The 24865-nt window shown below is 34.8% G+C and overlaps 1 protein-coding gene across 15 annotated transcripts in view; it reads left to right on the top strand.

Moving 5' to 3' along the window:
• lrrfip2 (leucine rich repeat (in FLII) interacting protein 2) overlaps window positions 1–23919 on the top strand; it is a 72553-nt gene extending 48634 nt beyond the window's left edge. For 5 of the 15 annotated variants that reach the window (XM_088928828.1, XM_088928827.1, XM_088928825.1 and 2 more), the window contains 15 exons: window positions 2307–2375; window positions 4630–4743; window positions 5719–5763; window positions 6812–6943; window positions 8525–8596; window positions 10874–11044; window positions 14252–14344; window positions 15248–15340; window positions 16606–16707; window positions 17732–17864; window positions 18490–18539; window positions 18683–18803; window positions 19723–19802; window positions 20324–20428; window positions 22232–23919. In XM_088928828.1, coding sequence (XP_088784954.1) covers window positions 2307–2375; window positions 4630–4743; window positions 5719–5763; window positions 6812–6943; window positions 8525–8596; window positions 10874–11044; window positions 14252–14344; window positions 15248–15340; window positions 16606–16707; window positions 17732–17864; window positions 18490–18539; window positions 18683–18803; window positions 19723–19802; window positions 20324–20428; window positions 22232–22342 — 1491 coding nt within the window. In that variant the 3' untranslated portion in view covers window positions 22343–23919. The remainder of the gene's footprint in view (window positions 1–2306; window positions 2376–4629; window positions 4744–5718; window positions 5764–6811; window positions 6944–8524; window positions 8597–10873; window positions 11045–14251; window positions 14345–15247; window positions 15341–16605; window positions 16708–17731; window positions 17865–18489; window positions 18540–18682; window positions 18804–19722; window positions 19803–20323; window positions 20429–22231) is intronic. The other 10 variants (XM_088928831.1, XM_088928830.1, XM_088928829.1 and 7 more) reach the window with 9 other exon arrangements.
• The last annotated feature ends 946 nt before the right edge of the window (window positions 23920–24865 follow it).

The raw sequence follows: 24865 nt of genomic DNA, 5'->3' as shown, positions 1-24865 counted from the left end.
TACAATCCTGTCAGCAACACCACGTTAGCTGCCCGGTCTGCAACACGCACGTGCACTCGCGCAGTATTTTGTGCACAAAGCATAAACATATATCAAAGATTTATCGAACTTTTGTTAAAATTATATCGAGGAAAATTATATCGCGATAATTATCGTTATCGAATTATCGCCCAGCACTGTTTTATATAAGAAAACTTAAAAGGTGATAATTCATCTGTGAACAGCATTGCCTAGTATATTAATATCTTGCAATATATTAGCAATAATAATGTCCCATTTAAAACAGCATTGTCTTTCACAAATGAATTAATCTGAAGGAGCGTGTGTACTGTGTTTTGTATACAGTACATGAAGTAGAACACCCTGTCACTGAGCATTCCTGGGTTAAACTCATGTCATTTCCGCCACTTCTGTGAAAATCACAACTGACATGCCTTAACAAGCATGTTATTCTTCACGTGAAACTGCAGAAACATGTACTGTATATTGGTTTTTGCCTAATTGTATGAATACATTTACTTGAGTAAAAACTTATGCCCGCTGTTGGTTTACTTGTTATTGTTGTTGTTGGTCGATCATTGAATCTTTAAACACAAAACTCAAAAGCTTTTAGACTACACTATGCTGACATCAGATACATTTGAATTTGGAATTACAAAGCAAAAGGCAAGAAGAGTGTCATTTGAAAAGAGAAAGAAACAGTATTTCTGTGTCAGTTTGCAGAGGCATGAATGTAAAGAAATATGGGAATGCCAAACAAAATGAAAAACATTTCTAGGATGGTACACAAGCCATTATACAGTTTGTAAATGTTGCTGTGTAATTAAGACAATGTATCTTATTTAAATGCAATTTTTTTGTCCTTCTGTACTACTAATAAGCTTCTGTACATTTTAGGATCAATGTTCTCATACCTTTAAGAACAAATTTTCTTCTTTAAAAGATGTACTACACTGTCCTGTACTGGACAAAAGATATTGTAACCATAAAGATTTTAATGTTTCATCTTTAAGAATTTAGAATTAGAAACACAGAATGAGATTAGTCTCTTTTATATTTATATTTTATATATCTATTAATATATATTTATATATATAGAGTTCAGGTGGGTAGCTGCTTCATACACCTGAAGAAGGCTCCACGGCCGAAGCGTTGTGTTTTTTTCTTCTCTTTTCAGAATGGAATAAACCTATTACTTGTTCCTATATATATCCTCAGTTGTCTTCTGGTCTTTTCTGTTCTGTATTTACAACATGTATGGTCACTTGCTTTGTTAAGCACCTTGGGGTAACCTTGTTGTGAAAGGCAAGGTGCTATATAAAAATAAATTTAATTGAATATTTTTATTTTAAAATTGTGTGATGGTGAAGCTGACTTCCAGATAGATTTAAAAAATCACCCGTTATTAAACATTTTAACATTTGAACATGCACATATTTTTCAGGATGTGGGTACAGTATATGTGCAGTTCATGCTATTTCTTTCTCAAAATGATGGCTTTGGAAAAACTTGTTTATGCCAAAAAAAATATTTCTATTTCTATAAAACAGTACAACTAACTTTGTAAGAACAATAATATCTTAGCTGATTGTTAGTTACCATTTTTGTTCAGTATATAGTATTCTATACTAGCTTATGAAACATTGTTATTTCTGTACCCTAAGTGTATTTACAGAATGTTATGCAACAGACGTTGCATGTGGAGATTACCAGCAATATCTAAGTTTGTTAGTTGATGTTTATTTATTATGCATTGAATAGAAGTGACGTAATGAAAATTAATGTACATCAGTTTTGCCAGCTGCACATGGTGAGATGAGGCAAATGCTTTTTTGTAGTGTGTATCATTCTTATCCCCTTTTTATTCTTTCTAATGCGATATTGATCTTTCATGACTGCCGTAAGTTTTACAATTATATTTCAATAACTAATTCAAATCCTCAGAGATTTTGTATTTTATTCAGGAGCTGTATATTGTTTCCATATACAGAATGCAGTTTGTTGTAGGTCTTAAAATATAGATACAAATTACAAAAAAGGTTCATCACAATGTAGGCATAGTCTTTGATGTCAGATTATAGACACCAGTCTACACTGTTACAGTGGCTCAAACATTGCTCTCTCACAGAAGGGCAGGCTATTATCTCTGCCTGCAGGTTCTCCATTTGTCAGCATCTGGTTTAGCTTTTGTTGTTTACCATTGCTGCACAGTTATAAATTGCATGTTGTGTTTAATGAAAACAAGCAGTGTCCCCCGGCCTTCTAGTTTACAGTGCTGTTTATATTACTGTCTTTAATCTTCATAGTCTTCTGATGATGATACAGCCAGCACTGTCTCTCAGGATCACAGCAATCGTGGGCGACGAGATAGTGTGGTGAGCTCTTTATGCATGATTGCGTGTGTCTATCACCTTCTGCTGCTTAGGATGCTGTTTACAGTAAAAGCTTCCAAAGTTTCTGAAAGGTTTTGATTTCTAATTCCCTGAAGGCAAGCCATTCCATTCCATTCAATTTCTATCCAGTTTCATAGATCTGAAAGTTGTTGGTATTTATTTCAGAAATCATGTAATCTTCAGGATGTTATGATTATTCTGTGATGATTTTTTTTGTCTTTTTGTCACAAAACCACACAACCAAGTGTCTAAAATGTCATATAAAACAGGTAAAATCTTGTTTGGTGGGAATCCTTAAATAAGCTGTCCCAGAGCACTTCATTTTTATCTCATAGTTACAGTATTTGTGTTTAAATATAGGTATTTATACAGTGATTATGTAAGGTGACTCAGAAATAGCCTGAGAAAATGCTTTAGGAAACTGGAGAACAGAAAAGGCTATAGGCAAGATTGACCTACATGGCATACAGTATCTTATAACTAAATATTAGGCTATATACTGGAACTTCACATCAGTAAAATCTCAAACAGAAGTTTGTACATGAACTCAAATTTTAGTCATTTTAATCAGACCTCTGTTAATCCATAACTGGCTTAAATGCCATTCTATACTGTATATACAGTGCCTTGAAAAAATATTCAGACTGTGAACTTAGTATTTACTGAAAGCAAACATTACAGCTGCAAGTCTTAATGGGTTAGTCTCTGCAAATGTTGCATACCAGCTTCAAGTTGGTCAGGACTTTGACTGGGCTACTGGGACATTCACTGCTATTCATAAGCCATTCCAGTGTAGCTTTGGCCTTGTTCTTTTTGTCATTGTCATGCAGGAAGGTTTGAAGCAGGTTTTCTACTAAAATGTTCCAGTAATGTGTTCCAACTTATGTTACCATATTCCATCTTGTGTTCTTGACTAGCTTCTCAGTCCCTTCTGATGGGAAGTAATACTATAACATAAAGTTGCCATCACCATGCTTGACAGTAGGGATGGTGTTGATTCAATGATGCATTATGTTATGTTTGCATCAGATGTAACGCTTTGCATTTAGACCAAAAACATCCAATTTTGTCTTGTCTAACCACAAAACCTTTTGCCACGTTTGCAAATTCCATGCTGGGTTTGATATGGGTTTTCCATTCTGCCATACAGGCCAGCTTCGTGGACAGGGATATTGTTGACTCATGCATGTTTTCTTCCGTCTCAGCAAATGAACTTTGTAGTTTTGTCAAAGTCACCGTTGGCTTCACAGTTGCTTCACTAACCAGTTTCCTCCTTGTTCAGATGCTCAGTTAGGAGGGATAACCATGTCTAGGCATTACCTGAGTGGTATGATACACACTGCCATCACAGTGGTCAAAATTATATTCAGTGTCTTTGATTTTTTTCAAACTTGCTTTCTTACAACTGAACCACTATTCTACACAGATGGCACAGTAAGTTCTGTAAGTAACAAGTATTAATTGCTGCTTCAAAGTGTGGTGACTGAGACCTTTAACGTAACAAAGAGAACAACTGTAAGGGAATGAATGTTTTTCCTGGCACTGTTTATCTCCGTAATGAAAGGCTTTCTTCATTTACTGAGAAGAAACAAAAGAGTAGAAAGACCAATCATAGTACTCTATGGGGTGTGAGAGAATTTTTCACATGAAGGATTTACTGTAGCAATATAAAGTAGTACAATCATTTCTGGTATTTTTTATTAATATTTTTTATTTCTGTCTTTAAGTTTAAGCGTAATCCATTATATTAACGATTGTACCTACAGTAGGACTGTATTTAGGACATTGATAGGGGTAAAGAGAATACTCTAAATACCTGTATATTATTATTTTGTTTGACACATAGTTTTAACATGAATATCTGTTACACTCTACAAATTCTACTAAAGGAATTTGCAGGTGTAAATAGAAAACTTGCATTATAAACCTTTCTGAGTCAGGATTTTGACTCAGGATTTTGGCAAATGTAATTTTTATTGGTTTTCATTTTACAATCTGCCCACAAAATATTATTGTTAATCTCATGAAATTCTTGTGTCATGTGTAGATTGTCTGAAATATTTACAGTTTAAAATTTTGAACTATTTAACTAAATTTCCCTATACCATTCTTCTGATAGTCTACAAGTGTGTTTTAATTGGGTCCTTTAAATCTAAGCTTTGCATTTCCAGATCTGTGACATGTGTTAACCGCATTCTGCTTTCTCTTCCTGCTCCTTCTCAACTCGGTACCGTAGTCCTCCGACTTCTCTGATATCAGTGAGTCAGCTGCGGATTATTTTAGCCGCTCGAACCGCAGGGGCAGCATCGTGTCTGACATGGATGATCTTAGCATCCCAGACGTGGACAGCGTGAGTTTTAGGGGAACAAAGCAAGGCATGGTGTGACTTTAATGTCTAACATTATAGCCTGTATTATACTAACACATTTCTCAGTAATTTGGGATGTGTTGTTGAGTTATCGTCTGTGACTGAAACAGTCTAATACTTGTGCTGCAAACTATTCATAACCATTGCTATCAAGGACTCTAATGTGAAATGTATCCCATGGAATAAATTGCAGGAAGGGAATGGCATGCTCAGGGAGTAATTTAGCATGTAGAACAGCATGGATTCACAGACACTCTTTATTGATTGTTCATTTCCCTGAACCTGTATCCTGTAGCAAGATTATTAGGCCTTTTTTTGCAAGGGTCTAATTGTAATGTTTTTGATTAACAGCAAAGTGCAAATTATGTACAGTACATTTTGCAACTTTTCTGTAGCCTATGTAAAAATATACCTGTATTTCTGATTCTGAATTGAGGTTGTGAAAAATTGTGCATCAGACTTTAATGTATTAAACTTTAAAAACCGAGTAGTTTTTTTTACTCTACAACTTTATAATAATGTCCTGTCTGTTTTTTGTCCTTAACATTTTTCTTTCCTTTTCCTTCTTTAACTTTCATTCAACAAAGAGCTTAACAGTAGACTTTTGGTTCTGAGTTTTTGTCTTTTTCTTATAGACCTGTATTGTATTTTACAACATTACTGTGGATGCCTATAGATTTGTTTCTGTTGCATTAAAAATGCTCTTCAATGTGAAGAGCAATAAAACAATGTTGTCTCTGTGTTTTTTGAAGATTTTAATTTTCAGTCATACAAGCTCTAAAACCACTTACTGTGACAAATTTTGAATTTATGTAAAAATCATACACATTTATGGTATGCACTGATACCACAACCAGCAGAGTCTGTTTTTTGTCATTGTAAGAATCTGTGCCTAATGGCATATGGCTTATAATAGTAATATAATGTTGAATTAAATTTCTTTCTTTTTTTTTCCAGCTGGATGAAAAATGTGACAAGCAGTTCAGTGAAACATTTTCACGGGTAAGTGTGTAAAACAAATGTGTGGAAGTGAGGAAAAATGAGATGTAACAGCAAGTATTGCAGTTACTGTAGTTGCAAATACAAGGCACTGTGAACATTAGATGTTAAACCAAGGTGTTAGGTGTTAGGTGTTAGGTTAGTGTAAAGGGTGTTAAACCCCATTGCTTTGCCAGGTTGGGCTTGCTCTACCTGGACTACCTAATTTTCCCCCTTTATTCAGTTGGTGAAGTAGTTTCTGACTTCTCCAGATCTGGTTTGTACTGGGGCTGCTGGCACATAATGGCTGCCAGACATCACCCTGTAGGTGCTGCACTAAAGTGTTGAATGAGAGTGGGTCCCCTCCTATATATGAATTATGGGTTCCTTTGGGATGAAAAGTTTTATATACATAAATGTACAGTAAGTACTTACAGAACAAGGTTGGTTCTAAAACTTAATTTTTCATCATTAAAGTGAAATTCAGGTTAAATTAATAAAAGTAACAAGCAGCATATGTACAGTATGTGGCAAGTAGTAAGATTCTGAAAGACGAGAAATTCCTTAATGCTTAAAATATAACTTAATATACTGTAATTCATACTATATTGCTTTGAACTCCTTAAAGTAAACATTAGGTAAACAAAAACAACAAGGTTTTATCACATTAAAATAAGGAAACACCATCTAGCCTCTTCTTCTAAGAGCTAGGATAATTAAAGATGTGTGTCAGGCTAATAGATTCGGTTCCAGAGGAAGTCAGGTGGGTTCCTTGTACATATTATGTTCATTTATCCTACTGCAAAACTAAACAGCTTGTGGATTAGTGAGAAAAGGAAGAGCCCAAAGCGCCAAATAAAATCTTTTGTGATACAACCATCATCCTGTGTCTGTTTAGAATGAAATCCATTATGATTACTCCTTGAGCAGTTTTCATGGTTTCTTAAATGGATACAGAAAGTTAGGAGCTAACCTTGACAACCCGTTTTTAAGCATAAATGAGTCTGTGCTCCTGATGCTAGTCGGATAATTTCCCTGCTGTGATGTGCTTCACATGTTCTGTGTGTCACAGCCATCTTCTCGCAATGCTGTACCTGGGCTGTCTGTGGCCACCCTGGCTTCTCTGGGGGGGACCTCATCACGGAGAGGAAGTGGGGACACAAGCAGCATAATAGACCCAGACTCTTCACTGGGTGAATTGAGGGTAAGATCTGTTATTTGTCATACAGAGGTGCATAGTTGGATTTTTTGCAGTATATTAAAAAGGTAATGAATTTAGACAAGCTCTATGCCATTTCGTATCTATATCTATGCCTTGAAAAGTTTTGATGTTTTGTTCAAAAATGGTTTTAGTTTTCATATCCTTTTTATAGTTAGCCTACATAGCAGTGTAACAAGAAGCAGTCATGTTGCAGATGTATCTTGAGGTGCATGATAGGAATAACATTAGTTTTATTTACTGGATTAATTTCCAAGCCTTCTTTAAATGTTTGCACAGCCTGAAGTAAATTTTCTAAACTATTTTATGCTGCTCTTCAGTGTGAAGGAATGACTCATTTCAAAAAATTAAAAGTTAAAATATTTTTATCAATGGAGTTTAAAATCAGAAAACATATGCCTGCACTTAAAAAGTTGTTCAGTTGCAGAATATCTGAGATCTATCAGTTTATGAATATTTATTAATAACTGTAGATTGAAATTGTAGATTGAAACTAAGATCTTGTTTTAGTAACTTTAATATGAATATTAATAAATGGCAGAACTGTGTGTGCTATGTAAATTGTACAGTATGTCATCTTTATAAAACAGGCCTCTTCTTTAGTGTATGTTACACAACTAGAAATTCACAGTACTTGAAACATTTGTTTTTTTCTTTTTCAAAAATTAATATTTTATATTAGATGAAGCAGTTAGAAAATAGATTGATGGACTGTTTTATGGTCCCAGTGCTTCAGTGTCTTAGTTGCAACATATTACAAGTTTTATTTCTCCTGTACTCCAAGAAGACCAATGTAAAGTGATTGAAAGAAGAATAGAAGAAAGCGACATAGTGTGTATATATAGATATAAATACTCCAGATACTCAGCAGTTTGGAACTGCTTGGAGTATTGCATGAAAACAATATTTTTTGTTGATTTTAAACAAGTGGCCTCAGAGTTGTTACCAAGACCTGAGGGATTTAACAGTGTGAATTATCCATTTATTTTTATCAGACATCTTCCAACCATCAACTGTATATCTAGATATCAGTCTGTCTAGACATCTGTGAGGACAGTGTTTTATTCCTGGTCTAATCGCACTTAAATTATTCTTGATCCAATTTTCAACATTTAAGATTAATAGCCCTTTAAATTTAAAATAATACTACAGTTAAGAATCTCATATTTCCACATAGGAGTGGTAATACTGTAAATACTAGCTGGAGGGCTCTTTTTGCAGTGTCCAGCATGGAATTTGTTGTTTGTAAACATTATGGATCTTTATTTTTTTTTTTGTTAAATTGTTTTCTCGTATTGAAAGTTACTCTAACAACAAATACAGATGCTTAAAACATTTTTGCAAGTTGAAATCATTTTTAAATTTTTAGAAGTAGGGAATTATTGAGAAAAGCAATGCTAGGACCTCTTTCATCCTTCTATTTCTTGCTATGATTGCATTTGTGCATGAAGGGATGCTTGCTGAAATTATTGTATCTTTTGGTCTTGGTTGCTCTATAAGCTTGACTTTGACATAATTCCCCTTCTCGCTGATTTGTACAAATGGTTCATTCCATCTGCCCAACAGGATATCTATGATCTTAAGGACCAGATACAAGATGTAGAAGGCAGATACATGCAGGGACTAAAAGAGCTCAAGGTAGCAGGGCTGATGCTCTGAGCATGCCTTCTGTTTTGCTGTTACTGGTGATGGCTGTTGCATCCAGATTCTTATGTATTAACTTTACTGTAGTGTAACTAACCTTTGTTTGGACTGTTCAGTAACAATTTATACTGAAGGTGAACTTTATTTCTCCGATATCTAACAGAAAACTTTAGAGTAGTGATATTAGGGGTATCAATGTTTATACAACTTCTCGAAAAAATTCTTGCAAGTATAATCATATTTTACTAAATTATCTTTGAAGTATTCTTCTCTGGCCAACCCTACAAAGCATGGTGTCCATTTAAAAAAACATTACAGCTCTGCAGATAAACTTAAGGGAAATAATCTTGATTTAGATAGGTTAAGGAGTCTTATTAGAAATTAAAAATGAGTGCATATTTAAGGGAGAAAATGTGATGAAAATCCTCAGAAGCATGCCATTAGTGTATCTTCTTTTCCATTTAAAAATCTGCAATGGAGTCTGTGGAGAGGAGTATCAGAAGGTGGACACATCAAAATGACAGCATGCCAGGATCTTCGAGCCAGTCCTGGTGCCACTTTTCCTGGTTTTATCTAAATCCCTTGCATTCACATACAGTAGCACATGTTTAAGAGACATGCTTTGCATACATGTTATTTGAAAGCATCCTTTGTATTTTTAAAAAGTTAACTTAAACAGAAATTAACACATGTTGAAGTTCTTAGTTAAATGAACTGATTCCAAAGAGACTATTAGCTTAAAATGACAGTCTCTAGTATGTACAGTCATAAACCATGATTTCAGGTAATCCCCAGTATAAATCCATGCTGTGCTGAATAGCCAGTCTTGACTGGGTTTAAGAGCTGTCATCACTGCCTTTTGGTATGAAAACTGAGGTTGGTTTGTCTCCATAGATGATTCAAAGCTAATGGATAGACTTTGTTCTCACATGCTTAGCACAATCTGCTGATGAGGTTCATTGTTTGTACAAATAATAGAAATATAAATAATGTGTGTTCAGTTCTGTCCCTCTGTTTTTATGATAAAAGTTCTGTTAGACTCTTTTTTACAATATTATAAAATTACAATATCACCTACAATATTTTGTAAAAAAAACGTGGAAAACTGTATTTGGGAAATGTACAGTAATACAACAGCCTTTTTTAATTAAAACGGTCGAGTGCCTCGTTCCAAGAGTCATTTGGGATAGATGCTAAAATACTCCATCAGTAATGTACAAGAGTCATAGGAGGTTATTAGTTCTCAAAAGCTCTTTATTTCTCTATACTCTGTGATAAAAGGCCCGGGACTTTGAGTAGTAACAGCAGTAGGCCATCAAGTTGGATCATCATTTCTTCAGATAAATATAGCTTGCTTTTCACAGCTTACACCCTGATGGTTTATCTTTCCAGGGGAGCATGAAACACAGTTACTACTAACCCTTTCTAAGTGAGCATGCACAGCTGTAGAGCCCACCCCTCCCCCATTTTTTCAACGGAGGAAAGTTTTGTATGCATGAATGTCTCTCTGCTGGACTAGTTCTCTGTCTTGATATGTTGCTACTCCTGTTTTTGTGTACTTTATTTTTCTGAAGTCATGCTTTCATCTAAATAGTTCTTTTTTTCTGTAATGCCTGTACTCCTGATTTAAGAAAACAACAGCTTAGCTTTCATCCATAGTGTTCTCTGGGCCTGTCCTCACATGAGCCATTTGTTTAGTCTCCTGTGAGATCAGATCCACATATATCTCGCAGGAGTGAATGTGTACAAACATTCAGTAACATCTGGGGGATGGATTATTAGAAAGCTCTGCTTGGTGTTTTCTAGCCCTGACTGTATTCTAGCCCTCAGTTTAGGAAAAAAAGTTTCCACACTGATGATAAATTGATATACATTATAGATATACACTATTCTGTTGTAATAAGAATTAGGTTCCTATATCCAATTGAAAGCACCACAGTCTTTGTGAGTTAAATTAAAGTACTTTTTTTCTAGTTACTGTATGCTGCATATGGACAATACATTCTTAGGTCAGCTACAAATGTGACTTTAATAAAAGTACAAGGCTTGTTGGCAATACATGTTTATTAAAGTGTCACATATGCCTAAGGCTTAGAATGAAGAGTATTTCAGCTACTCAAAATCAAAGCATTATGTTCCTCAATCCTTGACTGTTCCGTTTATAGGTAAAGAGTGAATTATATTTTGCTTAGATTGTTCGCATCTTGTATACAGCCTACAAAAGCTCCATAGTGTACAATAACCTTATACTGTATGTGCAAACTACAACAGGAATCATTGTCAGAAGTGGAAGAAAAGTACAAGAAAGCTATGGTCTCCAACGCCCAGCTGGACAACGATAAAGCCAACCTCATCTACCAGGTGGACACGCTCAAAGATGTGATTGAGGAAATGGAGGAACAGATGGCAGAAATGCATCGAGGAACAGAAGAGAAAACTAAGGTACAGTACCCCTGATCCCTTCATTACAGGATGGGTAATTAAAGGGTCCAAAACCTTCAGGTGTCTAATTCAGTGATTATTGACTTCTGCCAAATAAAGATAAAATTGCTAACTGTGAATAGTATACTCTGTTCATAATTGTGGATTTCCACTGGTAGAAGTAGGAAGCCTCTGGAAAGATTGCCATGAAGTAATCAGTTTAGAATTTGTGAATTTGAGATTGAAGATTGGTTTTAAGCAAAAGAAAGAAAAAGACATTTATATTGTAACCAGTGCAAATTTGTGAATAGATCATTTTTAATGTTCTGGCATGTGGCAAGAGTATTTTAAAAGGAAACACAAATGAATGCTAGAAACCTTTTTAAATGTCAGGTTAATTATTGGTATTAAACTTTTTAAATTTGGTTTAAAATAAAGAGTTTAGAATTACAGTAAAGTTTTTTAGAATAAAACAAGAATTTATTAGATGTAATGATTGCCACATTAATGGCATATTGTTATTTTAAATTCCCAGATAAAAAAAAAAATAGATTGGGGTCAGAGTACGTATATTTGCTGATTAAATGTGATATTTAGTGAAACTGAAAGAGAGTACTGGCATTGGAACCAAAACCCATCCCATAAACTTAAATGGTAGCTAGCTAGATTTCAGATATGAACAGCTGTCTGCCACATATTTATGACGCTTTTTAATCTTTCTGAAGGCTACAGTAGAAGTAAGGATAGGCTATGTGTTTGTGCAGTGTTTTTATATACATTTTCATAACCTGCTAAATTAAGCCCTTACATTTATAACTGCTGGTTGCAGAATGTGCATTAGAAGTTTTCTGTAGACCTGTCTGTTACTGACAAAATTGGATTCTTGTACAGTATGTCTGTAAACAAATGCAAGCAGCACTGAGGTTATGCATCTCGGAATCTGCAGTTTGCCAAACTATAATTGATTGGAAATATCGTGTCTTTGAAAATAGCTACAGTATGAAGAGGCTCACAGAATTTCTGGAGATGTTGAATTGCAACAAAAAAAACAGAACTTTAGAAACTTCTTTCTTTCTTTTAAAACTGCTTTATATTAACTGTAAGTACTATACCATACATGGTACAGTATGTTAACTTTTTTGTGGATGTTGGCAGAAAAGTTATTTGCTGCAGAAATGTACAGTTTCTTACTAATGTTATTGGAGCTGGTGTATTTTGCACAATTATTTGTTCTTACAGTTGCAAGAAAAAGTTTGTGAACCCTTTGGAATTACCTGGATTTCTGCATGAATCACTTATAAAAATGTGGTCTGATCTTCAACTTAGTCACAATAATAGACAAAAAACAATCTGCTTAAACTAATAACACACAAACAATTGTACTTCTTCTTGTCAATATTGAACACATTGTTTAAACATTCACAGTCCAGGCTGGAAAAAGTATGTGAACTCTTGAATTTAGTAACTGGTAGAACCTCCACCAAACGTTTCCTGTAGCTGCTGATGAGACTTGCACAATGGTTAGGAGGAATTTTAGACCATTTCTCCTTACAAAACTGTTTCAGTTCATTGATATTTCTGGGATTCCTTGCGTGAACAGCTTTCTTCAGGTCATGCCACAGCATCTCAGTTGGGTTGAGGTCTGGACTCTGACCTGGTCATTCCAGAACACAAAATTTCTTCTGTTTAAGCCATTCTGTTGCTGATTTACTCCTGTGTTTTGGGTCATTGTCTTTTTGCATCACCCAACTTCTATTAAGCTTCTAGTGATGGACCGCTACCCTGACATTCTCCTGTAAAATGTCTTGATACAATTTTGAATTCATTGACCCCTCTATGATAGCAAGCTGTCCAGGCCCTGAGGTAGCAAAGCAGCCCCAAACCATGATGCTCCCTCCACCATGCTTCACAGTAGGGATGAGGTTTTGGTGTTGGTGTGCAGTGCTTTTTTTCCCTCCAAACAGTGTTGCGCGTTTTTGCCGAGTTAAACTTTTGTCTCATCCGTCCACAGAACATTGTCCCAGAAGTGTTGTGGAACATCTAGGTGGTCTTTTGCAAACCTGAGACATGCAGCAATGCTTTTTTTGGAGAGCAGTGGTTTCCTCCATGGTGTCCTTCCATTAACACCATTATTGTTCAGTGTTTTTCCTGTTGTGGACACATGAACAGAGACTTTGGCAAGTTCAAGAGATATCAACAGGTCCTTTGCTGTTACCCTAGGGTTCTTTTTCACCTCCTTCAGCATTGCACTCTGCGCTCTTTGTGTGGTCTTTGCAGGATGCCCACTCCTAGGGAGAGTAGCAACAGTACTGAATTTCCTCCATTTGTAGACTGTTTGTCTTACTCTGGATTGATGAACACTCAGGCCTTTAGAAATGCTTTTGTAGCCTTTTCCAGCTTTAAGCATCTCTACAATTCTTCTTCTAAGGTCCTCTGATATTTCTTTTGATCAGGGCATGGTTCACATGAACAGCTCTTTCTTGAGAAGAGCAGACTCTGTAAGTAACCAACCTTTGTGTGGCTTTTTTATAGAGCAGGGCAACTCCAACCCACACCTCCAATCTCATCTCATTGATTGGAATGCCTGACTCCAATTAGCTTTTGGAGAAGTCATTAGCCTAGAGGTTCACGTACTTTTTCCAGCCTGGACTGTGAATGTTTAAACGATGTGCTCAGTACTGACAAGAAGTACAATTGTTTGTGTGTTATTAGTTTAAGCAGATTGTGTTTGTCTATTATTGTGACTTAGTTGAAGATCAGACCACATTTTTATGAGTAATTAATGCAGAAATCCAGGTAATTCCAAAGGGTTCACAAACTTTTTCTTGCAGCTGTATGTTGTTTTTTTGTATTGATTTTGTTTAAAAATGTAATGAGTGGAAATATGAAAGTATATTTCAGTTGTGTTTTGTACGAATGTTATTTATCCCTGTTTCATATACTGTAAACCAGCTTTTATTAATTTTTTCATTTTGCTTAATGGAAAAAATATGGTCTAAAAAAACTTTTGACTGGGAACCCAAGGGTTGCTAATAAGTGGTATCTGCTATACATACAGTATACTGTTTTTACTGCTATACATATACTGTCAAGAAACTTGACCTCACCAGGTATGAGTAAGCTTATTTATAGTTTAAATTAGCTGCCAGCTATTGTAATGAGGGAGCATATTAATTCAAATGTGTTGTCAGTGGTTATTGATAATGCTGTTTGTGCCTTTTATTTCAGGAACTAGAAAGGCAAAAGCACACATGTGGTGTCTTGCAGCACAAACTAGAGGAACTGAAAGAGGGTATCCGCCAAAGAGATGAACTAATTGAGGTAAGGCACCAAGTTTGCTTGATGTTAATGTTATATTGTACCTGCAGGTGAGATTCACTTCCAGTCAGAGGAATGTTTCTTTAGTGATAAAATATGCGACATAGTATTTGTGGGACTTTTCTGATTTTTTTTCCCTTTTTCTCTAATTATTTTTTTAACTGTGTTATAAGAAAAAGTCTGTTTACTCTCAAAAGGTTTTTGCAATCGGAACAAACATTAGGGTTAACACTAAAAGGGCAGCTTTATTAATGAAGCCCCAAAATATTTATTCAAATTATTACGTTTCTTTCCGTTCTTCACATTCAGTCTGTTACGACCTTTTGCAATCATAAGATACCTTTTATACAGTAACTGTGGACGATGTGGTGTCATGCAACACATCAATGTAAAGGGCTGAATGATCTAAATTAGAAATTACAGTACAACTGTCAATTCAGTTCTACAGTACATCTCCATAGGAAAGTAGGAAAACTTTATGGTAACAAATGCATAATAATTTGCAAAGAAAAAACAAGATAAACTGTATAATTGTAATATTTAGCAGATTGTTGTTCCCATTTAAAAGATAAAATAGATTTAGGGCTGCCTCACAATAGAATATCTTAATAAAATATACTTTGAAGATATTTTCAATGTCTTGAGTGTGTAAAGGAAAAATTTCTGTTCTGTTCCTAAACCTTTGTAGAGACAAATGGCCTCAAACCCATTTTAGCTTTTGAAATCTTTCTTTTTTTTTTGCATTACTGAGCAGTCTCCCAGCATCCTGGCTTCTGTATTTCATTTATTCCTCACTTTGCTACCCTGTCCCAAAATTGAGTTTGGTGTCTGTTCTCGTTACTGTATCTCTTTTTTTGTGTTCATTTTGCTCTTCTGTGTCCTGTTCTTTGTACACACACATCCCAGGAGAACCAGCGAATGCAGGAAAAGTTAGATTCCCTCACCAGGGAAGCATTTGATCTGCAGGAAACGATTAACTGGAAGGACAAAAAGATTGGGGTAGGAAGCTCGAGTCAGGCAAGGAGGGAAAGTGACCAGCAATAGACTGATATTTGTGCTGCAATATCGAGGTCTATATACAGCTTCTTTACTTTCAGGTTGCTTTGAAACTTTACTCACTTTAGGTATAATGAACACATTCAGTGTGGATCTTATTACAGTCTAAGGTTATTTTTGAAAAATGTGAGAGCTTACTCAAGTTAACAGAGGTGCACACTCTAGTTGCATCTCATTTAATTGAATAGGGGTCATTTTGTATGGAATCAATATGAATAGCTGCCCGCAGTGATTGGCCATCATTTTTTTATGGGCCAGGTTGGAAATCATGTTGGATTATTTAGCAAAAATCTAATAAATTTTTTGATGACATTGCAGACATCACAACAGACAGTAACACTCGGTATACATTGAAATTAAAGTAGTAGTTGCAGTTTTTCAATTTATATAAAAACTGAGGTCCCTAATATAACAATTGCTATATTTACCGCAGTAACAACAGTTACGCCATAGTAGGTATTTTTACGTTGCCTTTGAAGTCAACATACTTTCTAATGACTTTGCCTTCTAATAAATCAAGAATCATTAGATATTGTAGCAATGTATTGCTGGTCATTATTGCATGCTAGTTTCTAGACTTTGGCAGAAATAACAATGATTGAGCGGTTGTGAGTGTATATATTTCTACTCATCCAACGTGCATGTGAAAATCCATATTAAATTCTTTTAAGAGCATGCTTGAAAGCAAGCTTCCACCACTGTTAAATTAACATATAATGTAAAACTTTATTTTAAATTTTGAAACAGTTTAATATTAGAAGAGTGTTTGAAATAGATGCATAATTAACCAATTTAGAAAGCGTGACTTTGATTACTCATTATTAGAGAGAGTTCCTAAATCACTTTATATGAGAAACTATTGATTATAATTTTTTGTAATCCATAAGCACTTTCTGTAAATCAGTTACCAAAACTGGCAACTAATTAGTTGTAGGAATACATCACACATCTATTTGGTTGGTCTTTTTCCCATTTTCTTATGTTTATATATAAAATTATGCTGCATTCATCTGTATTTTTATTTCTGGGCATGTTTATTTTATGTGGCTATTCACTAACATGAGTGCTAACAAGGGTGTGTCCTCGTCTGTGCATGTTTTTTCAACCACCATTCCCATCATTGCCTGCTCGTTTTTGCTCTTATCTCTTCTGCATTTGATCTCCTATTTCTCTGTGCCATTTTTTCCTGCTTCCTGCCTGATCTTCAGGCTCTAGAGAGGCAGAAAGAGTACTTTGACTGCATTAGGAATGAGAGAGATGAGCTCAGAGATGAGCTGGCTGACCTCAAAGGAAAAGTGAAGACAGGAGAGGTAGGTCATGGGGACTCCCTTTAGGCTAGGAAGGTTAACAGACGTCTGCCGCTATGCTGGATGCTCCTCTTGAAGTGTCTTTTAGCCTCAGAGAGAGGGAGGCTTGTACAGACATTGGATTAACATGGGAGTTTGCTCAGCTCACTGTTGCTTCACATTGCTGACACCTTCATTACCACTTGCACTGTCATTTTGGCTGCTCAACTCCTAACTCTTCTGATTTGTTTTAATTTAGGATTAATGCAACTGGGGCTGTAAAAATTGTTTTACTTTGAATCACTGAATACACTGATTAGTGTGAATTTAGGAATCCCCCTCAGAAACAGTGACCGTTTTTATTTTATATTTGGTTTAGTAATGTACCCAGAAATGACAAACTTGTACACCAATGTCATACAATTATTTTTCTAGCTAAAAGGTAAATCTGGTATTTTTAGATGGGTAACAGCAAGTCAATTGTTGTCATTTTCACTTCTGAAATGTATCGTAGGTTTGCAGAACTGTACATATAATTTTAGTAATTTGTTATACACAATCTGTGATTGTGAAATTGTTTCTTCTGAAATATATTTATTAATAAAATTACAACATTTAATCCCATCTTTTCAAAACCAAATTTTATTTTTTCCATAGTATAGGAAAAACTGCATTGGAATATCTTATTTGTACACATTTCCTATGTTAATGTGTGTTATTTATAGAATTCTTTGTAGCTTTTCTCTGTCACTAAGGTTGTAAAATGTCACCAAGGAAGTGCATTGTCTGTTTTCCCTGAACCAGTATCTTTAACGTTCATATATATTCTGCATTTATTCTGCATCACATTAGGGTTATACGATAAATAGCAGTAATTTTGTTTTTGAAAAAATATTTCGATCAAATATTTAGTCCTACTGTATATTACAAGTTGACACTTTGAATAAGATTATGGTGCACATCTCATTTTCATGTAAGTACAGTATGAACTGTCGGTGTGCTACACTATAGGAAAATAAACGCTAACTCTTGTGCCTCTTGTCCACAGAAACATGGGCTCGTGATAATCCCAGAAGGTACCCCAAATGGAGACATTAACCATGAACCTGTAGTTGGTGCAATAACTGTGGTGACACAGGAGGCTGCTCAGGTGCTTGAATCTGCTGGAGATGGGCCACTAGGTAAATTATGCAGTGCTTACTGTCTCTGTGTTATTGATTGGTTTTTAGTTTGGGCTGTCACCATTTAATTTTTGTAGCGTTGCAATTCAAGGGATCACCTCCATCTAAAATATAGAAGTCATTGTACCTGTGCCAAAGTTAAGGTGGACTTGCAGAATTTGGTTTAGTCTGCTCTCTCTTGTAAGTCCACTGACAATTACTGTATATAATTTTGCTTCAAAAAGAACTTTATACTTAACAACCTTAAGGAAAATCTGTGTTTTTCCCAAGACTGCTTCTACTGAACCTTTTAATCAAGAGTTTTAATAGTACATTGGATTTTAAGTTTCAGTAGCAGTGGGGAAAAATGCTTTAACAAATAACAAGAACACGTTTGTATTATTAGATTGTTCTTTCAAAGTTCTAGTATTTTGTTTAGTTTAGTAAAGACTATACTATACATTTATCAGAATCTCTAAATGCTGAATGAATAACATAAATTGATGTGTGATACAAAAAACAAATTCAGCAGTTGTTTTTTGTCTTAATTGACTTTAAAATCACCTGCCTTAAAATGTTCAATAAACTCATATCCTTTTGTGGTCTAGTAAGTCACAGGTGTGTTTGTTATCTGTCTTATCTTTAGATGTGAGGCTAAGGAAGCTTGCTGAAGAAAAGGATGAACTCTTAACCCAGGTAATAAACATTTTTAGTTTTAGTTTCATTAATTAAACGAGTCTTTAGTCTTATAGTAATTTTATTTAAATTATGCATGGCACTGAGTTTGTGAACTTCCAAAACATGGAGAAGAGCTCTTTTTGTTGTTTTCTTATAAACAGATACGGAAACTGAAAACACAGCTGGAGGAGGAGAGGCAGAAGAACTCAAAAATGGAGAGTGTGTATACAGATGGGGAGCGAATGGAGAATGGCACAGACCTGCAGTTTATTGAGATGCAGAGTATGTACCCTCACGGCATAGACGCCATCACAAACACTGAAATTCTTTTCACAAAGCATGATCATCTTCATTATTAACATCCTACAACTTGCACTCGTCTTACACTAGATCATGGTGTGACTTCCAGACAGGCTTTAAATCCTTCTCTTTTTAAGTTGTTCAAATTTCTATTATACATTTTCATGTAAAGAAAATGAAGAGAGACTTCTGCTTATTCTTGTTCTTATCTAACAAATGACTTCTTTCTGTTGCTATTTACAGACAGTAGTACCACTTCAGTTATCCTACTGTCAAGACCGTAAAGAGAAAAACAATATTAAAATGTCTTATCTCTGCATGTGTTAGATGGGGTGAAGCACAAAAGGTTTTATTTTTGTTCAAATAATTTTGTAATCATGTTAGAGTGCTGCTTCAAGATTTTCTTCTAAAAGTGACTTGTATAGTTTTAAGACTATAAGAAAGGTTAACAATGGGAGGAGGTCATTTAACTCATCTAATTAATTTGGTTGCTTATTGTTAATTGATCTGAGGGTCTCTTCAGTCGTTTATTGAAAGAAGCCAATATTTCAGCTTCAACAGAATGGCTTGGCAAATATTTTGTCCCATAATCCTTTGTTGTAGGAATCTGGGGTTTGTATAGTTTATATATATACTGTACACACATCTAAAATATAGTAATACATTATAAATATGTACTGTATTAGTTATAAATAAATATATAGTTATAAATATACCTAAAATATTAGATGTGTATGTATATATATTTTACAATTAAACAAGATCTAGGTAATACTAATCCATATTTTAGTGCCTGCACTTCATCTTAGCAGTTTTTTTTGCAAAAATGTACAGATCCTCTAAATATAATGTACCTTTGCGGATAAAAGAAATTTAACCAGTTCTAATCTACTCTTCACAGGAGATGCCAACCGACAGATAAGCGAATACAAATTCAAACTCTCAAAAGCAGAACAGGAAATGGGTACTATGGAACAAAATGTAAGTATTTTTATAGTAGGGGCTTTCAGTAATACACAAAAATTTCAAGATGCAATTAAATTATATGTTTAAAGGTTACGGTTATGTTTACATAGCAGCTGTTTTGTTTTCATTGCTTTTACTTCTTCCGTCTGTATTGTATCTGTTTCTTTTAAAAGAAACAGAAAAAAGGTTGTTTTTATTTTGGAGGGACATATACTGTATCAGAAGTAATGAATTTTCAAATTTGTTACCATCAAAAGTACAGAAGTCCACTGTGTATATATAGATTAAAAAGGAAAGCTATTCCCTCCTGAATCTCGGTTTCTTAAGATTTTTTGCAGGACACTTCCATCAAGCTGACACCAAAATAAAGTGCTGTTCTATTTAACATTCTGTCTAGCATTAACATCTGTCTAGCATTTTAGTAATGGAAAATGCAGTTTATAATATTGCACATTGCAGAAATGTCTACCTTGTTCTATTGTGTTAAGTATTTTAAATAACTGAATATTCAGATAATTTATGCTTTGATTTTCCAGATTAATAGACTTGAAGGACAGGTGTCCCGATACAAAGCAGCTGCAGAGAATTCAGAAAAAATTGAAGATGAACTGAAAGCAGAAAAAAGGAAACTTCAAAGAGAGGTATGTCATGTTTAACATGGAAAATTATTTTAACTGTCATGTCACTTCACCCTCATGTAGCCAATTAAACCTTTAAAGCATTACAGATAATCTTGAGTGGTTTAGATTTACAATTTTATAATTCATGCTACTTTCCAAAGGAGCTTGCTTTACTGTGTGCCTGAAGAACATAGCTAAAGGGAATGATGTTTTATTAACAAGTTATGTGTTAATTTAACGCACCATAAATTCTCTGCTATAGTCCCCTCTTTTGGCCTACATGTCCAGTGACCCTCTTAAGAAAAAAATAATTCTGAGGTCATTGTGATCTGACTGCCGTTCAATGAAATGAAAAATGAAAAGTCCTTCCTTGTGCAGAATATGTATTTTCTGGATCATTCCAAGTCACCCCAGAAGTAAAGGTGTTTGCCAGAGCGGAGGTTGAGCTCTGCAGTTGTGGGTTTGAGCCCAAGTCATGTCACAAGCTGTGACTGGGAATCCCAGTGCAGGGTAGAATGGGACTTATTGGCCAGGGCTGACAGTGAAGGATGCACCTCTTCTCCTGTCAGTGCTGAACCTCACCTGGGGGGCTGTACAGCTTGTGACGTGTTTAAACGTAGTGCCTCAAAGAAGAGCAGGTCTGACCTCCTCATTCCCCCTTGGGTTAGGATGTGAGATTTCCTAGCTGTTTCCTAGCTGAGACATGAAGAACAATTAAGACACAATTAGGTGTATTAAATCAGGTGGGTATAACAAAAATAACTGGTTAGATTCTAAATGTATAAAAACATATTTTCAAATAAGTAATTAATGCCAGTGAGCTCTGAATTAATGTTTTTAATATTGCTAAAATGGTATCTTACTTGCTTAATAAATACAGTGAAATGAATAGGGACTGCAGCTATTGTCTGTAAAGTATTTTTAACAAAAAGCTATTTTCAGTGACTCATCCAACTCAGTGAGTTTCTGAACTTTTTAATTCTGTCTTATGTCATTGCACAATCCAGCTTGTCAGATGCCCATTAAGTTTACTCTTGAGGTTGTTTTCTGTTCTATACTTTAAGCCATGGTGGCCCTCTCCACTTTGAAATGATTAATATTAATAATGATAATATATTTGTATAGATGTTCTTTGTTGTAGTGTTATCTCTTAAAATGAGAACTTGGAACTATGATGATTCCTTGTATTTATATAGTGCTTTTCATCCCAAAGGATCTTGAAGACTTGCACATTTATAAGGGCACCTATTTCATCCACCATGGAAGTGCAACACTTAACTGGTTGACATGTGCAACACCAATTATACACTAATAGTCCCACTGGGCAGCATATCAGAGAGTGAAGTCAGGCATTTCTATGCACATTTCTGGGCTTGAATTACTGCCCATGGGTTTCTAGATTACAAAAAAGGTTTTGTTTGCTAACCAAACTCTGCTTTTGTAATGCCCAATATATGTTGTGTTATACTCTTTTGGCTAATATTGTTACTTTGAAACTCTTAAACTTGCTTTACAGCCTAACATCAACCATTTTGAAAGCCATGTTTCTGGATGTCATGATGTCACTTTTATAATCCAATCAAGGGTATTAACATATCCACGGCTGAAGTTTTGTACTTTTTAAAGTAATCTTTTGAGAACACTTAAAAGCCATATGGATACTGACTTGTTGGGTCTTCTATTGAGATAGGATTCTAAGAAAATAGAAATCTAGGCATAGGTTGCATTGAAGACATCACCAGAGCCAGCACTACAGTTAAGTATCTTTGTGCTTCTGCAGTCTGTTTGTGTCCATATGCCCTGACTCCTGTCTTCACTCTCTAGCTGAGAACAGCCTTGGACAAGATTGAGGAGATGGAGATGACCAACAGCCACTTAGTCAAGCGCTTAGAAAAGATGAAGGCCAATCGCACTGCACTTCTGTCTCAGCAGTGAAAGAGGAGGAGGATGTAGGAGTGAACACAGGAGAGCGAGACGCACTGCAACAAAAATTAACAAGCCCTTAACTTTTTCATTAAATGAACTTTTCACAACAGCACAATTTGGAGCACCTCAGAATTCTTCATTGGTAATATTCTAGTTTTATATATACTGGCATACCTGGTTCTTTTTATTGTAATTTATATGAATGAAAGCATTGGCTGAGAGACTGTTAATTGTGAACTTTCTTACTTGTCCTTGTTGAGCAACTTTATTCTCCTATAGTGAAAGGGCTGTGTATTTTCTTTGATTTGCTAATGCAGATGAAACTAGCCTATTTTTTCAAAGCTTTATACATTGTTATTTACTAAACTCTTTCCTGCTGCTTTCCTGGGTGCTTGATATATATATATTTTCTTTTGGTGACTTGCATGAGTTCAACAGGACACTATATTGCTTCTGAACTGTAAAATAAATGGCTGCTCTTGCTCTGCACCCATTCATAATGCAAGACTCAGTTAAAAGTGCCTTTTACGTGGTGCAAAGGAGATTATAGAGGTTTATTACCTGCATTACAAGTATTGGTACAAAATTTTAAAAAGGGTGCATTTTGGTTTGAAAAAAATAGAACCAATGGATATTGTAATATGTTTTGTGGTTAAGGAATTTTCAAAAAGGAAAATGTTTTAATTTTTTTCTTGGAAAAATATGTAAATGAGTATGAGCTGTATATAAAATGTGGATGTTTTTGCATGGGTGATGGCACATAAGATAAGTTTTTGATTGAATACAGGATATTAGTCCTGATTTCTTGCATTGTTGGGTATGAGAAAAGTGCATAGAAACACAATATGTGCTGTACTTTTTAAACTGTATACTTTACTGCTTGGAAGCAGATTTAGTCTCAGGACCACAAAATGATTGTGACTGGGGCAGCTAAGATATTAAAATGACACTTTATAAACATCACAGATTTGCTTTTTTATTGTATATTCCTTAGACTATGATAAAGCTTTGCCATTTGATTTCTCATCACTGATTTTCTTTCTCAAGACCATCTTAATTCTCATCACTTTATTGCTTTTTCCTGCTAAATACAACACAGTGTAAAGTCCATCCCCATGTCATTATACAGCTGGGCTGTGGTCAGTTATAACAGTAATTAACCATTACTTTGTAAGCAGTAATTTCACTAACCATTTGGAAACTAAGGAAAGTGAACAGGTGTAATTTGACTAAATAACTGCTTGGGTACTCCAATTGTCTACCAACATTTATGTGCATAATTACAGCTGATCAATGTTACAACAGGAACTTGGCTTTTAGTTATAACCATATAATAAATGTTCTTTCCTGTCTGAAATTTAGTTGGATGAGAAAGAGATTGGAAAAGACTATAAAAGCTTGCCCTAAATCATGGGACTTTGTAACTTGTAAATGTTTTGTAACCTAAAAAAATCATGCTAGTTGTAAATGTCGCATTTTTGCATATCAAGTAAAGAAAGTGACTTATATGTTTGCTGCTAAAAATCTAAATTAAAAAATGTAATTCCTGTAAATTACAATTGACCTGTAATAAAACTGCTGTACATTATATTCAACTGGCTCTTATTTAAGTAATGAAACCTGGTCTGAGAAATTAGTAATATCCCATTTCAATTCATTATGAATTAGGTAAGTCTTAAATTTCAATTTTGTAATCAAGTTCAGTTTGAGACTCTGCTGGGCTGATATGAGTAACAATTTCAAAGTTTAAAACTAGAAATTTGTCCCATGATACCTTTTGGCCTGTGTGTAAGTTGTATGTACTGTAATATTTAACAAATGTTTAAACAGAATGCTACAAAATTATTCTAAAAAAACAGCAAGTAGAGTCTAATCTTTTATTGTATTTGAACTTGTATTTGAATTAATTTACAGAGCTATTGTGATGTACACCTTTCTTTAAAGGAAATATAGAAAATTAAGCTTGATTGAGAGGTAAACATTTTTAGATTTTTTTTACAGAGCCTTAACCAGCATAAGTGCTTGTTAATAGTACAGGTTGAGCTGTATGGCCTAGACATTGCTAGTTTGAGCTTTGCTTCATATGACTTGCCAACTGTGACTAGGATTCCCCTGACAACAACATGCAATTCTCTGAGGGCTGCCAGAGAGGGATATAACAGTAGTGGGAGTGTCAGAGTAGCATATCTACATTTCATTCTCTTCTGAGTAGCATACACAGTATTCCACACTAGAAAGCAGATAAGGCACTGTTCCTATTTTAAAATCATAATCAGGAAAGTGTCTTCTACAGGAATTATGCAAAACCTACAGAAATATTTGGTACTGAAAGAAAAATTCAGAAGGCTTTTATACACAAAATAACAAAATCTTATTTTGTTCATCTGTAATACAGCATCTCGATTTTTGTAAATATCAAACTGTCTATTATGCAATAATAATGGTAATAGAAATATTCAGTTTTTAATCTACGTACATCTGAATCTACTTGTCCATGTTAATTTATCAGACTTCTCCTAAAGAGTCCCTGTT

The sequence above is a fragment of the Atractosteus spatula genome, chromosome 12, assembly GCF_055471065.1.
Source record: "Atractosteus spatula isolate fAtrSpa1 chromosome 12, fAtrSpa1.hap1, whole genome shotgun sequence".
Classification (NCBI taxonomy): Eukaryota; Metazoa; Chordata; class Actinopteri; order Semionotiformes; family Lepisosteidae; genus Atractosteus; species Atractosteus spatula.
The sequence above is the reverse complement of the archived record's forward strand: the minus strand, read 5'-3'. Positions and strand labels throughout refer to the sequence as shown.